Source organism: Leptonychotes weddellii, chromosome 1, assembly GCF_054177405.1.
Source record: "Leptonychotes weddellii isolate Sample4059 chromosome 1, ASM5417740v2, whole genome shotgun sequence".
NCBI classification, from domain to species: domain Eukaryota; kingdom Metazoa; phylum Chordata; class Mammalia; order Carnivora; family Phocidae; genus Leptonychotes; species Leptonychotes weddellii.
In genome coordinates, this window is record NC_138369.1 from 91,990,703 (window position 1) to 92,002,600 (window position 11,898).

An 11,898-nucleotide genomic window follows, 5' to 3' on the forward strand; every position below is an offset into this window, starting at 1 on the left:
TATAGCTGTTTCTTTTTATAAAGTGATGTTTTTAAGAGAAAATTTACTTTTCCAAAGTAGAGTGTTCCCCAAGTAAAAGAAAGCATCTGTAGTCCTTCTAAAGCAATGCTTCTCAGACTTTATTGAGCATGTGATTCATCTGGGTATCTTTTTAAAGTGCAGATTCTGACTCAGCAAGTCTGGGGTGGGACCTGAGGTTCTGCTCTTGTAACAAAGCTCTTTGGTTCTGAAGAGGAAACCATTCTGTGCTGAAACAGGTCACATATGTTGAAAGTACCGGAGATAGACTGGTGGTGTTCTGAGTCTGAGACCATTTAAAAACCCAGAAAAAGCTTTTTGGTTCAGGTGACAAGTAGGCTTTAAGAAAGGGACAGGGTTTTGCTTATTCTGGTCATGGTGGGGTATGCAGAAACGCATAGCTAATGCATGTTTTTGCATTTTTAGAATCTAAAATTCAAATGTTAGAAGCTACAAAATGGAAACAGCAAGGACTTTCTTTTTCTTGCAGTAAATGGCCCCTTTTATTTCAGTTGATATATCTAAAGCTTCTAAGTAAAGAATATTCTTGCCTTTTTGAGGCTAGTGGCAAAATAATAATTGAGGTGTTTAGTTAGTAAACAAGTTGAATTGTAAAAGAAAATGCCAGTACCTCTGGTGGGCCCATGGTAGCATCTGTGATCTTTATTTTTTAAGATTTATTTATTTGAGAGAGAGAGAACCTCAAGCAGACGTCCCTCTAAGCACAGAACCTGACGTGGGCTCGATCCCACGACCCCAAGAGCATGACCCAAGTAGAAATCAAGAGTTAGCCACTCAACCAACCAAGCCACCAGGTACCCCATCTGTGATCTTTATACACTCTGTTGCCTCTTCCACAATTTGAACAATCTGTGTCCCATAAATACTTCCCCAAACAAAATATAAACAACCTACTTAATTTCTTTGCTATTTACCTCTAAAGGATCTGTTGGAATACCTGGTTAAGATTTATTCTGAGATATTAATAATGTATTTTGAAACACTCTCCAGACTTCCTTTGGGTTTTTTTTTAAAGATTTTATTTATTTATAATAAACACTGAGAGAGTGAGGGCAGGAACACAAGCAGGGACAGTGGGAGAGGGAGAAGCAGGCTTCCCGCGGAGCAGGGAGCCGGACATGGGGCTCGATCCCAGGACCCTGGGATCATGACCTGAGCCAAAGGCAGATGCTTAACGACTGAGCCACCCAGGGGTCCTGGGTTAACTTTTTAAAACCATTCCTTAAATCTTTTCATGCCTCTTGATAAGAGATTTCCATTTTCCAAAACTGACTTAAATCCAGTAAGTGTTTTAGACCTTTTCCTTAACAACCTAAATTTTGAACTTTGTTATTCACATCACAAGTGTAATGCCTTCTATACTTCCTGCATTGTGGTTTTTGCATGGGTAGTGGAAATTGTTTTCAAAATTACACAGAACCTTGATTGCATTACAAAATTCCCTCCTCCTTTTGGATAGAGAAATTATAAATACCTTTCCACAGTTATCATTTTAAAGCTGTCACAAGTATGACAGCAAATGAGATTGTTAGTCTGCTTTTAACTATGTAAATTCAGTAAGAATTGAATAGCTGGCTGGTAGAGTTAAGCACGTAAGAAGCTTCATTTTTATATGTAACGTTAACTTCAAAAGGATTAGGTCTCTTTAGAAAGACTTACTTTTATGTGCAGAGTCTATGAGCTCTCTAAATCTGCTGCTGACCTCACTGTATCACTTCTTCCATTTCAGAAATTGTACAGCTAAATAGATAAAGAAGACAATCTCAACACAAAGGTATGGTTTACCTGTGCCACTGGTCGACAACAGCCTTGGATGGTAGCCTCCAGATTATTTTGGGTTTGGGTTCCCCAATGGCTGAGCAGTTCAGTAGTAATTTGTCCCCAAAATTCACCTCAGTCCACTTCTGGGATGCAGATTCTATCCTGGGGATGGTTTCTCGCTCTTCCACTGTAAGAATTACCACTCTTCTTTCTGAGCCAGTGGAGCTGGTAGCAATGCATTCGTAAGTGCCCCTGTCTGAAGAGTCTACATTTCTTATATACAGAGTCCCATTTGAAAGTAACAACAACTTGGAATTTATAAACTGCAGTGGTTTCACTTCAGTGCCATCAGAAAGGACCCAGTGAACACTGGGCTGAGGAGTTCCTTTGGCAGTACAGGGCAATTTCAAACTTTCACCCCAAGTCCCTACAATGACTTGCCTCTTTTGCTCTAGAATAACAGGTGGGGCTGCAATGACTTGTATTTTGACCAGCAGTGAATCCTGGCCAGCTGAGTTGCTGGCCATGCATTTGTAAAAGCCCCGGTCATAAATGCTGAGACTGTGGATGACCAGTGTTCCATCAGATGTCACCAGGGCCTGCCTATTCCCCTCAGATGATTCTGAAACCACCGTTTGGTTTGCGAGAACCCAGGAAATTGTAGGACTTGGTCTACCTTCAGCTCTGCACGTCAATTCCACAGTGCTTCCAGAGTGGACTGTGATCTCTTTGGTACGTCTATCCAGGATCCTGGGGGGATAGGAAACCACGGACAACATGACATGAAGGTGGTCAGTGCCAAGTGGATTGGATGCTGAGCACAGGTACTGTCCGCGGTCCTGAATGTCCACCCTCTGTATGGACAGGGTGCCATTGGGCAGCACTTGGAATCTGCTATTCTGTTTCCTTTTAGATATATCAAATCCTGATAAGAAGAAAGAAATTTGTAGTCATGGGTCATCAAAGCTTAAATAGAAAACAAACTGTTTAAGGGAAAGTCTCAAGAGGAAAGCTTTGGGGGGTGCTGTTAGGCTACTGAGAGCAAATATATTTAAAATTAAAATTAGGACACTTAGTGTTAAGAGTGTTAAAATTATTCCATAATTTTAATTTTAAAAGCCATATGACTCAACACAATGACCCTTCTCTTTTTCAAATCATATTTCCTTGTGTCTACTTTCAAAGCATTACAAAAAAAATGTTCTTAATTAACATGTTTTAAAACCTTCCAATGAGCAAAAAAAGTTATGCAGCAAATGTCAAATGAGAATATCAATAGTTTCTGTGTCCTAGAGAGATTTAAAACTGGTGTTGATTCTTTGGATGTGTAACCCTGAAACATAACACAATCTTTTCCTTGTTTTATGACTAAACAAGACTAAGTGTAAAAAAAAAAAAATTTTTTTTTAAAAAACAGTTTCAGATACCTGATGAGACTCTGGTCCAGTGGATGGTGGGCAGGGGATTTCCAACAGCCTCACAAGGAAGAAAGGCATCTGAGTTAGTGGGAACAGTAAAACTTGCTGCTTTTCCTCCAACTATTCTGGGCCTTTCAAATATATTCCTAGACAGAGAATCAAAGGGAAGGCGTTCAGAAGTTGTTATTTTTTGAACTGGTGTCTCATCAAAGCCATTTTTCTTTGCAGTCTTCGGAATATCCCAATTTGAAGCATGAGTGGTGTCCTCTGGCAAGCCTGGAGTGGGCAATATGCTCACTACTGGCATTTTGCCTTTTTCAGCAATTTCTGGGTGTGACTTGTGCCAGAAGTGGTTTTCTGACCAGGGAGAGAAAGTCAGTTTAGAATTCTGTGGTTTAACTGTTACTAGTGCTGGTGTAGAGGCAGAATGAAACAGATTGGAGTAGATAAAGTGGGTGGTTCCAATTGTGACCTTGACATTTGGGCGAACTCTGGGAGATGTTGCAACCTCTGCTAATTGCTGTGGATTAGCATTGTGCCTAGAGTATTCATGTGGCTTGATCATTGTATTTGTCATCATCCTAAAAACGGGAGTTGCCATGTTGTCTGTGACTGCACTTTGATTACTCAAGGGATGGGAGGTGGGAATTGGCACTGGAGCAGCAGTGACACTCGGGAATGGTGGCATGGTTGAGTGTCTAATGATTGTGTTCCTAGTTGTGGTGCTCTGGTGTAGTTTGCTGGACAAAGTGATTTCAGGAACAATTCTGCTCTTCAAAGACTGAGTATTCTCTTGGGGTAGTTCTTCAATTACATCTGTCAGAGTAAGTGTTCTTGGATAAAGACCCATTGTGCTTGAAATTCCTTTTGTGTTTTCTAAGGGAGAATGAGTGAAAGCAAAGATACGGCGCTTGGTTGAAGTTTCAGTTGCAGTTAGATCAGGAGGTATCACAGTGGTGGATGCAGTGAAGCCAGAACTCTGACTGGGAGAGGAGTATGGGTCATTCCTGTTCCTCTGAGGCTCCTTTTTTCTTTGTATGTTTCGTGTGCTGGGTCTGACTATTTGGGTTTTACTGATAATGACTGATGCAGGGGCAGTAGGAGGAACTGTCAGCCTGGCTGTCTGCATTGATATGAAATTGTTGGTACTTGATTCTTTGCTTGCGATATTAAGAGGTGTAGGGTAAACTGGTGGAAAGGGCAGCTTTTTCATTGTTGGGAGACTTATAGGATTGTGTGTTTCAGTGATATTTTGGTGAGTTGTAGCTGATGTTATAGATGGAATTTGCATCACACTTGTTGAGAGTGTTGTGAAGTGGAAAGGGAAAACTTTATCTGTGGGTAAAGCAGGAGATATTTTAGTAAGCATTGTGGCTGTGGTTTTTGGTGAGCTAAATTGATGCTGATTCTTTAACCTCTCTTTTTGGACACGGTTATTTACAAAGATCTGATGCCAGGGAATTTTCCTTCTTAAAAATCTTGTAATGGCTGTAGTAGTAGACATAGATGGCTTGGTGGTGGGATCTGGAAGTGGTGATATAAACATTGAATCTCTTTTAACTTCATTGGTATTAGACACACTTGGGTAACCATTATTTGTTATAGTTTTTTCCACAGGTAAGGATTTGGGGGCATGAGTCATAACTGCATCAGTTGGAGTCACTTGGGTACTTTCAGCACTGAAATATTTTATTGTGGGTATTGTTTTCTCAATATTTACATTTGGTTTGTTCTCAAATAGTAATGATGGATTGTGGACTAGAGTTGTAGACTCTTCTTCTGTGACTTTGGAAGTTTCAGCTTTGGTGAGCATGAGAGGGGAAGAACTTGGAAAAGACAATGCTGCTGCAGCAGTGGTGAGCCTTTCCCTGGGAGAACAGGATGGGCACACCACACTGACCTTTGTGGCTGAAAATGCAGTAGTGCTTTCTTCAGAAGAAACTCTGAATGTTGGTCTCACAAAGCCGTATCTGTGTTGTCGAAGAATTGGAGTTCTATATGGGCTGGTAATTCGACCCCTACCCCAAATTTTCCTCCGTCTTCCAAAGCGCCTAGATGTTAGTGGGGTGTTAGTTGTACTATTTCTAGGAATCTGTGACTGAGAATGAGCAGCAGTGTATGGGCCTGAAGGTATCTCAGAGATGCTAAGCTTTTGAGTAATGTATGGATAGAGGTGATTGCTCCTGGGGTCACTGACTCCTGTTACAGATGTCTGATGACTATTTGTGGCATTTACTGACCCTAAGAATATATCAGCTTTGCTGTTAGCACTGCTCAGCATTTTGATATTGGCATCTTTGCTCATAGTCCCCACTGCTTTTGGGACTGTACTTTGTAAATGCTCTCTTTTCCTCCCAGTGTTGTCAGCTTCCTGAAATTGCATTGCTTCAGGTAAGAGAGGAAAGATAGTAGAGAAATTTTCATTGGTTGTGCCTTGCATTTTGCTTGATAATGTTGGGTTGATATTCTTTGACATGCCTGTAGTTTTAATAGGAGATGGCTTGAAATCTATTGGTTTTTCAGGTGGTAGGATTTGTGGACCCACAACTGGAGAGACTTCAGTGACAGCAGTTACATTTGTCACAGGGCTATCAGGTATTTTTCTGGAATTGGCAATCAGTGTCCTTGCCAGAACACTAGGAGCCTCAGTTGCCAGGGCCATCATTTCCTCATCTGGAGGGAGCATGCCTGAAGAGTCTATTTCCTCCCCAGGTATCTTCAGGAGTTGTTGGGTGACCACTGAAGGGGGCCTTGCCGTAGTAGTTTCTTGCTTCTCTGGCATAGTATTCTTTTTAGCTTTCTCCAAAAGTGCTGCCCAGTGCCCTGGGTCAATTCTCCGAGCAGAGGAAGGGAAGGGCCTTCTGTGCTCTCTAAAATGTCGATTTGGTGAATCTCCTCGTCGCCGGTGTATTGACTCGCGATAGTTGTGCTTTTTACTTGTGCTCAAGTCTTGTTTTCCAGTCTCAGCTCCCAGTGGAGCAGAGGTAGGGAGTTGCACAGCTGGTGGGTCCATAAGATGAGCAATGGGATTGGGCTCAAGTTCAGATCCATCTGTTTCTACATTTTGCTCTACTGGCCTTTGCCCTTTCGTTTTGACTGAAACTTGGTTAATCAAAAAGTCGACCCCTGATGGGTTGGCTGCTACACAGCAATAATAACCTTGGTTTTTTTGGGTGACCTGTAATATTCTTAGTGTGCCATTGTTAAGAATTTGCTTGTCTCTGGAGGACTGATAAAACACAGTGTTTCCTGGGAGAACCCAGCTAACAGAGGCATCTGGGATACCAGAAGAATGGCATGGAAGGTCAAGTGTTTCACCAATGAAAACTGTATAATGAGCCCCATTTTCATGATGGGCTTCTATGGAGGGCTCTACCACAGTAATTCTATAGGTGAGAATATCTGCATCATCATAATTGGTGCTTATGCAGTGGTATATGCCTGTGTCAAAACTATCAGCCATCTGGAGTTCTAGTTTTCCACTTTTGTCTATTAGGATTCGTCCATCCTCACTAACATAAGGGGCTCTCACTTTACTCCCATCAACCAGAAGCCACTCCAAATGTGGGGTAGGGTCTCCTTGGCCTGGGCACTCTAGGCTAATGGTCCCACCAATCAAAACAGTGTGTTCCAGCTTAGTATTGTTATCTCTGGAAATCATGGTCCATTTATGTTTCACTGGCCTTATTTCTGCCCTTGGTAAAATGACTTGAACATCACTGGCATACTGGATGTGCAATGTACTGAGTGTGCTGGCAGTTCTATTTAGCTGCAAGGAGATTTGGTCTTCCATTAACCAAGGGGGATCTATTGTGAGTTCAGCCTCTATGTCGGTAAAGATGTCTTCAGGTTTAGGAGCCACCTGTTTATATTTGTAGCAGCGTTGTGGTGTTTCAGTGAGCAAGTGGCTCCTTTCTAGAATCAGAGGAGAATCACTGTACAAAGCCAGGACTTGCCACACTCGCTGAATGTGATTGTTATCTATGTTACACACCAGAAATGTTGAAAATGATGTATTTAGCATGATATAGTCATTTTCTTCAGTGAATGCAGTGGATGATGTCTTTGAGGGTTTTTGGATACTGCAGACCATGTTAGCTTCATTTCCAAACTGATCTGTCATATTCAAAGTGATGGAGCCAAGGGGTGCCATGAAATCTTGGGGAGAGATGGACACAGGACTGCTGTCTTCCAGAACAGTCAGGCTCTTTAATTTCAGGGATGGGTCGATGGTTGGCTTGGCACACAGGAAAGCTGCAGCTGGGACCATAGCTAAGGGCGTGCCTTTAGAGGTCCTGGGGTTCATGCAAAGTGGACATTGCTGAGGACTGGAAGGACTTCTGTCTTTTTTGCATTTTGTTATATCTAGGAAAAATGACAATTGAATTATTGCCAGTTGTGGCCTCTTTACATTTGAACATTTTAAAGAAATAGCTTTTGCTAAAATTTGGAAGAACAATTTGGAAATTTTAGTGTATAATAGGAAGTTTCCTACTTTTTTGTCTTTAGGTTGATTTCTAAAAAGATATTGTCTATATACCCTGCCACAGTATTATATCCATGGTCACAAGGATTTTTGTCTGTCTTGTTGACTGCTTTATTTCCAGTACCTAGCAAGTGCCTGATATATATTTGGTACTCAGAAATATTACCTAAAAGAATAATTTCCTTATATAGGGAAACAAAATAATAAGCTTATGTTTCCCACTTTTTACTAAAAGTAGTTCAGTTCTATTTCCTCATTTTAATGTTTGAAGGGTCATAGAACTTCATTGTCCTTTAAAAGATTAAATGTTTGGTAGAATTCACAAACAGCTTAAGAAGAGTTAATACCTATTCTCCTCAACTATTCCAAAATACAGAAGGAAGGTTTCCAAACACATTCTATGAGGCCAGCATTACCCTGATACCAAAACCAGACAAAGACACCACAAAACAAGAAAACTAAAGGCCAACATCCTTGATGAATATACATGTAAAAATCCTCAACAAAATATTAGCAAACTGCATTTAACAATACATTAAAAGGACCATTCACCATGATCAAATGGGATTTATTCTGGGGACAAAAAGATGGTTCAATATTCACAAATCAATGTGATAAACTACATCAACAAACAAAGGGTTAAAATCATAGGGTCATCTCAACAGATGAATAGGAAACATTTGACAAAATTCAACATCTGTTCATGATAAAAACTATCAACAAGGTGGGTTTAGAGGACACGTACTTCAACAGAATAAAGGCCAAATATGACAAACCCACAGCTAACATCCTCCTGGTGAAAAACTGAGAGCTTTCCTCTAAGATCAGGAGCAAGACTAGGATGTCCACTCTCACCACTTTTATTCAACACAGTACTCTTCAGAAGTCCTACTTGCAGCAGTCCCACAAGAAAAAGAAATAAAAGGCATCCAGATTGATGTGGAAGAATGAAAACTGTCACTGTTTGCAGATGACATGACACTGTATGTAAGAAATCTTAAAAACTACACGAAAAAACTGTTAGAAATGACGAATTCAATAAAGTCACAGGATACAAAATAAACATACAGAAATCGGTTGCATTTCTATACACTAATAATGAACAGATGAAAGAGAACCTAAGAAAACAATCCCATTTACAATTTCATCAGAAATAATAAAATACCAAAGAGGTGAAAAATCTATACTCTGAGAACTGTAAGACATTGACAAAAGAAACTGAAGGCAACAGAAACAAATATAAAGATATTCCATGCTCATGGATTGGAAGAATTAATTAAAATGTCTGTACTAACCAAAGCAATCTACAGATTTAATATAATCCCTATCAAAATACCCACATTTTTCACAAAGCTGAAACATATATTACTATATTCATATGTTACCACAAAAATCCCAAATTGCCAGAGCAATCTTAAGATAAACTAAGCTGCAGGTATTACAATCCCAGATATCAAGATACACCACAAAGCCATAGTAATCAAAACAGAATGGTACTGGCACTAAAACAGACACATAGATCAATGGAACGGAATAGAGAGTTCAGAAATAAACCTATACTTACATAGTCAATTAATGTATAACAAAGGAGGCAGGAATATACAGTGGGGAAAAGACAGACTCTTCAATAAATGGTGCTGTCAAAACTGGACAGCTACATGCAAAAGAATGAAACTAGACCACTTTCTTACATAATACACAAAAATAAACTTGAAATGGATTAAAGACCTACATGTGAGACCTGAAACCATAAAAATCCTAGAAGAGAGCACAGGCAGTAATGTATCTGACATTGACCATAGAAACCCTTCTCTAGATATGTCTCCTTGCGTAAGGAAAACAAAAGCAAAAATAAACTATTGGGACTACACCAAAATAAAAAGCTTTTGCACAGTGAAGGAAATCATCAACAAAAAGACAACCTACTGAAAGAAGGTATTTGCAAATGATATATCCAATAACTAGTTAGTATCCAAACTATATAAAGGACTTCTACAACTCAACACCAAAAAACAAAAACCCCAAGCAATTTGATTTAAAAATGGGCATAGGACATGAATACATTTTTTTTTTCCAAAAAAGACATACAGATGGCTAATAGACACATGAAAAGATGCTCAACATCACTTGTCATCTGGGAAATGCAAATCAAAACCACAATGAGAGATCATCTTACACTATCAGATGGCTAAAATAAAAAAGACAAGAAATTAAGTGTTGGCAAGGGTATGGAGAAAAAGGAACCCTCATGCACTATTGGTGGGAATGTAAATTGGTGCAGCCACTGTGGAAAACAGTATGGAGGTTCCTCAAAAAATAAAAAAAATAGAATTACCAAATGGTCTAATAATTCCACTACTGGGTATTTACCCAAAGAATATAAAAATACTAATCTGAAAAGACAGATGCACCCCTATGTTTATTATAACATTATTTACAATAGCCAAGATTTGGAAGTAACCTAAGTGTCTATCAATAGAGGAATGGATAAGGAAGATGTGGTATGTATATATATTGGAATATTAGCAAAAAAAAAAAAAAAAAGAAAAAGAAAAAAAGAAAGGATGAGATTGTGTCATTTGTGACAACAGGGATGGACTCCAAACCCTTGAGTATGTACTCCAGTGTGACAGGTAGGGCTACCTACAGCTGGCTCAGCATTCTTTGGTAAATTTTAAAATCTAAACCTATGCAGAAAAGGTAGCTGGCAAGCCTGAAAATCCTTGAGTACGCATAAGAAGCTCTTCTTAATCACCCACTTACCAACCAGCTATGACCCTTAACCTACTCATCAGTACCCTGTGTTCAGACCCTACCAAAGCAAAGAACATGGCAGACTTCTGGCTTAATTAAACCTCATCACAGAATTATACTCACATCTTGGTATGCTTACTATTGCTAGCACCTGGACCAGAGTTAGCAGGCCCTGGACATCAGGTATTTTACTTCAGATGCAGATCTTATCATGTTACTTTCATTCTCTCCGTCACACAGACATGCTTTCCATTTCTCAACCTGCCATGCCTTATTAGGCTCTGGAATATGCTGTTCCTTCTACTTCCCATCATTTGCCATCTGGCACGCCCTCTTCCATCAATATCTAACTATTTACATCCTTCAGGACCCAGTCACAACACCACTTCTGGGTGGGCTTTCTGCTTTATGTTCTCCTAACCTTTCACTCCTCCCATCCTAGTTATCTGTCTTCCCACAAGACTATAACATCCATACTTATTTATCTGTATGTCCCTGGCCTCAGCCAATGGATGCCCGGGAAAGATTGACGGGAGGGATGAAGGTGGGCAAGCAGGCCTAATTCTAAGGTCATATTTCTGCCACTTCTTAACTTGTAACTTGAGATGGGTCTTAAAATTGAAGGTGTTTTACAGTAGCACCTGACCAGCTGTCAGTCTTGAAACGGCTTCCACTATCGCACACGAACACTATCTTAGCTATTTACATTGTTTTCTCTTTAACTGAGTTACATGCACTGTCGGTACCATATATTAAGTTTGCCACTTAAAATATTTATATTAAGGGGCGCCTGGGTGGCTCAGTCGGTTAGGTGTCTGACTCTTGGTTTCAGCCCAAGTCCTGATCTCAGGGTCATGAGATCAAGCCTTGCTTCGGGCTCTGTGCTCAGCACAGAGTCAGCTTGAGATTCTCTCCCTCTGCCCCTGCTCTCTCTCTCTAAAATAAAATCTTAAAAAAAGTTTGCTTTAAGATTACACTATGCTTTGGCGCTAAAACAAGAAATTATTAGGTAGGTAAAAAAGGCCTGGAAACAGAAGTTAGACATAAATTTAATATTAGTAAAACAAATGTTTATCAAAGAAATAGCCACAAATCATTTTATTTATTTTTAATTTTATTTTGTTATGTTAGTCACCATACATTACATCATTAGTTTTTGATGTAGTGTTCCATGATTCATTGTTTACGTATAACACCTAGTGCTCCATTCAATACGTGCCCTCCTTAATACCCATCACCAGACTAACCCATCCCCCACCCCCCTCCCCTCTAGAACCCTCAGCTTGTTTCTCAGAGTCCATAGTCTCTCATGGTTCGTCTCCCCTCCAATTTCTCCCCCTTCATTTTTCCCTTCCTACTATCTTTTTTTTTTTTTTTTTAAGGGACTTCATCAAGATAAAAAGCTTTTGTACAGCAAAGGAAACAGTCAACAAAACCAAA

General features: G+C 39.8%; 2 protein-coding genes across 3 annotated transcripts in view; one reads left to right on the forward strand and one right to left on the reverse strand.

The window, feature by feature from the left end:
- The window catches only part of MED12L (mediator complex subunit 12L), a 322,844-nt gene extending 321,031 nt beyond the window's left edge, over positions 1–1,813 (forward strand). The window contains exon 44 of the mRNA XM_081827792.1: positions 1,769–1,813. Within this exon, the coding sequence (XP_081683918.1) occupies positions 1,769–1,791 (23 nt within the window). The 3' untranslated portion in view covers positions 1,792–1,813. The remainder of the gene's footprint in view (positions 1–1,768) is intronic.
- Positions 1–11,898, reverse strand: part of IGSF10 (immunoglobulin superfamily member 10) — a 54,519-nt gene that overhangs the window by 7,202 nt on the left and 35,419 nt on the right. For both annotated transcript variants that reach the window (XM_031028080.2, XM_006733268.3), the window contains 2 exons: positions 3,228–7,583; positions 1,825–2,725 (listed from right to left, as the gene is read on the reverse strand). In XM_031028080.2, coding sequence (XP_030883940.2) covers positions 1,825–2,725; positions 3,228–7,583 — 5,257 coding nt within the window. The remainder of the gene's footprint in view (positions 1–1,824; positions 2,726–3,227; positions 7,584–11,898) is intronic.